General features: G+C 34.2%; 1 protein-coding gene across 1 annotated transcript; it reads left to right on the top strand.

Moving 5' to 3' along the window:
* The first annotated feature begins 1,006 nt into the window (after positions 1–1,006).
* On the top strand, positions 1,007–3,128 carry LOC138123085 (chitinase-3-like protein 1). The gene is made up of 8 exons (XM_069037604.1): positions 1,007–1,103; positions 1,154–1,238; positions 1,362–1,765; positions 1,818–1,945; positions 2,083–2,395; positions 2,447–2,569; positions 2,621–2,743; positions 2,798–3,128. The coding sequence occupies exons 2-8, from the start codon at positions 1,169–1,171 to the stop codon at positions 3,065–3,067; spliced, it is 1,431 nt and encodes a 476-aa protein (XP_068893705.1). The 5' UTR covers positions 1,007–1,103; positions 1,154–1,168; the 3' UTR covers positions 3,068–3,128.
* Positions 3,129–3,333: the final 205 nt, after the last annotated feature.

Below are 3,333 nucleotides of genomic sequence, written 5' to 3' on the forward strand. Positions count from 1 at the left end.
GAATCAGTGTTTATAAACTTTTAGTTTTGGTGATTTTTTATTTTTTTAACTTCTAACATTTGATGATTCATTAGTAGAAATCAGTATAAAATTTTCTAAGAAAAACAGAGTAGAGCTAAATTTTATGAGAAAGCATTTTTTTTAATTTTCAAAAATTTAGAAAGTTTTCAAACCCTAACCAATTATTTGCATTTAATCAGAAAAAAAAGTTTTCTTCCACTTAATACCTACTGAATGAAATCTTATTTATTAAAATTACAATTATTTATCGACAATATCATTCTTGACATTAATGGAATATTACTACTTAATCCCTTTCCGATGTAGCAACGTTTATGATCTGCAAGCCATGAATATTTTACAATCAGATTATCTGATACTAGAAAATTTCCAAAGAAAACTGAAGTGAACCAAAAATAACGATTTTTTTGTCGAATTTACTATGAGACTATCGAATCTACTCGTTATAAATTATGTAAAGAGCATTGTCACATTAACTATTATTTTATCATAAAGTTTTATTACCAATACATGTGTTATCTTTTTTAAGTTAGTCTTCAAAAGCAAACTTTAAATTTAATACTCTGTTTCTACCTAAAACTCGACGTATTTAAATAGTATTCAACTCAAAGGCTTGAGCAAACAAGATCTTCTTATTGTTAAAATTTCATTAAAATGTTTTTACTCATTGTTACGTAACAATAACAAATTAATCTCAAAGTAAAGAGATCCGTACAATTCCGGAAATTTCTAAAACGTCCTCGACATAATATTTGTATAATGATCTAAAATGTCCTTAAATCATTATCGTCAAATAATTTTTATGGAAGCTGTAAAATTTAGAACGCACATTTCGATTTTTCAAAACTGCGCACAAAATTCGACTCTATTACGCCCACATTCAGGTTATCGAATTTGCCTGTAATATTAATAAAAGAATTAAAATTGTGACACCTTTGTTCTCCAACAAGAATTAAAAAAGGATTTGAGATAATGATGTTTATTTTATTTACAAAGGGATTAAGATTGCGATCACCTTTTAAATAGACTGGTCATTAAAGGAAAAAATCTCAGAGCTCTAAATGTCACAGAACTGTTAGCAGGTAAGAGAATTACCTTCAAGAATTCTTTTTTCTAATTAACTTGTCCGCAGGGATTTATTTTCAAAATGATGAACAAACTTTTTGCATTTCTTGCATCTTGTTGCGTCACAGTTGGAATTGTTTCAGCTGCAACAGGTAAGAATTATTCCAAGCATTTTCCTTATCGATATTCGCTATGATAACATTATCTACGTCATTAATGGGTACCTAATAAATTCCTCCGATACAATGTGAACCAATAAATTTAATATTTCGCAGATAAAGTGGTCTGTTACCATGGAATCTGGTCCAATTATAGATGGGGCAACGGCCTGTTCAGAGTAGAAGACATCGATCCAACTCTTTGCACACACTTGATTTATTCATTTGTTGGACTTGAAGAAGATGGCAGCATTAGGCACCTTGAACCTACATTGGACGACAGTGGAGGAAACATCAACCGTTTCAACGCTTTGAAGAAGCAAAATAAGAAACTGAAGACTTTGGTGGCAATCGGTGGATGGAACGAAGGATCCGAAAGATATTCGAGAGTCGCAGCAGACTCTACCAAAAGGGCTAACTTTGTTAAGAGTGCGGTGAATTTTGTCCGGACTTGGGGATTTGATGGTTTTGACTTAGACTGGGAATATCCGGCACAGCGTGGCGGAGCCGCAGCCGATAAAGTAGATATCTGTGCCAAATTTTGAAATTTGTTCTATTATATCCTTGTTTTAGAAAAATTATGCCACTCTGATCAAAGAGTTCAGAAAGGAATTTGACAAATATGGTTTGCTCTTGACTGCAGCAGTTGCAGCTACTTCTGGTTCGGTGGATTTATCTTATGATGTTCCGGCATTGTCAAAGTAAGCTGAAATTTTTATATAATAATGATGGTAAAGTTTTTACTCTTAATGGAAAATAGTAAATTATCCATTTAAAAGTTTTTCTTTCCTTATTAATATTTTGGTCAACATTTTAGACATCTTGGTTGATGTTTTAGGTATTTGGACCTGATCAATGTGATGGCCTACGACCTCCATGGCTCCTGGGACGGAGTCACCGGTCAAAACGCCCCTCTCTATCCCTCATCTGTGGATGTTAGCGCCAATCAGAAACTTCTGACGGTAGACGCTGCGATTCGTGGGTGGATCCAGCGAGGAGCCGATCCCCAAAAAATTTCTCTGGGATTGGGAGTGTATGGAAGAACTTATACCCTAACCAATAAAAACAATCACAAAGTGGGGTCTCCCGTTAGTGGTGCTGGCAATGGTGGAAAATATACAGGAGAGGCAGGAATGTTGGGATATAATGAAGTAACAAATTGTGTGACAACCTAGTGCAAACATTTGACTGGATTTTTGTAGATTGTGGAGCTTCAGAAAGAAGGAGGGTGGACCACCGTGTGGGATGACCAACAAAAGACACCCTACATGTACAAGGGTAACCAGTGGGTGGGTTTCGATAACCCTAGGTCGATCGGAGTTAAAGTAATTTTGATATTTTGAGTTTTGGACAAAAATTTTGAAATTGCTTTTTAGGTTGAATATGCCAAATCGTTAAATTTGGGAGGTGTGATGATTTGGTCGATCGAAACCGACGATTTTAAGGGTATTGGTGGTACGAAGTTTCCCATTCTGAAAGCTATCAGTCAAGCTCTTGGGGTAAAGTTGGTACAAAATTGGAAGATTTTAGAATTACCTATTATTTGGTTTTAGGGAATTTCCAATGAGAACTCAGACCCGGAGCCTGCACCTGAACCAGTTCCAGAACCAGATCAGTCAGACAGTTCTCAAGATGCAGCTACTAATACTGGAAATCCTTGCAATAAAGTTGGATATGTTAGGGATCCAGTGGTTTGTTCAAAATTTTACTACTGTTTGTCCCATAATGGAGGATTTGTACCCATTGAAGAAAATTGTAATTTTGGGCTAGTGTTCGACGACGTAAATATAAGGTGCGACTACCCAGAATTGGTAAATTGTTAGACGCATTTTTATAAAGTGTTCATTTATAAAAGTAAATAAAATTTTTTACTCTGCGAAAGAATTTATTATTCTCAGGAGATGTCCAAATATTAGAAATATCAATAAGAAATGATATTATTAAAATTAATGAAGAATCAAGACTTGAGAGATTATAAATTAATGTACCTAGGACTAACCACAATAAATCATTTAATACAAGAAAAATCGGCAGAAAGAATAAAACAGCATCTGTTTAGTTCTCTAAAATTTAATTCTCACATATTATC

The sequence above is a fragment of the Tenebrio molitor genome, chromosome 2 (assembly GCF_963966145.1).
Source record: "Tenebrio molitor chromosome 2, icTenMoli1.1, whole genome shotgun sequence".
Lineage (NCBI taxonomy): Eukaryota > Metazoa > Arthropoda > Insecta > Coleoptera > Tenebrionidae > Tenebrio > Tenebrio molitor.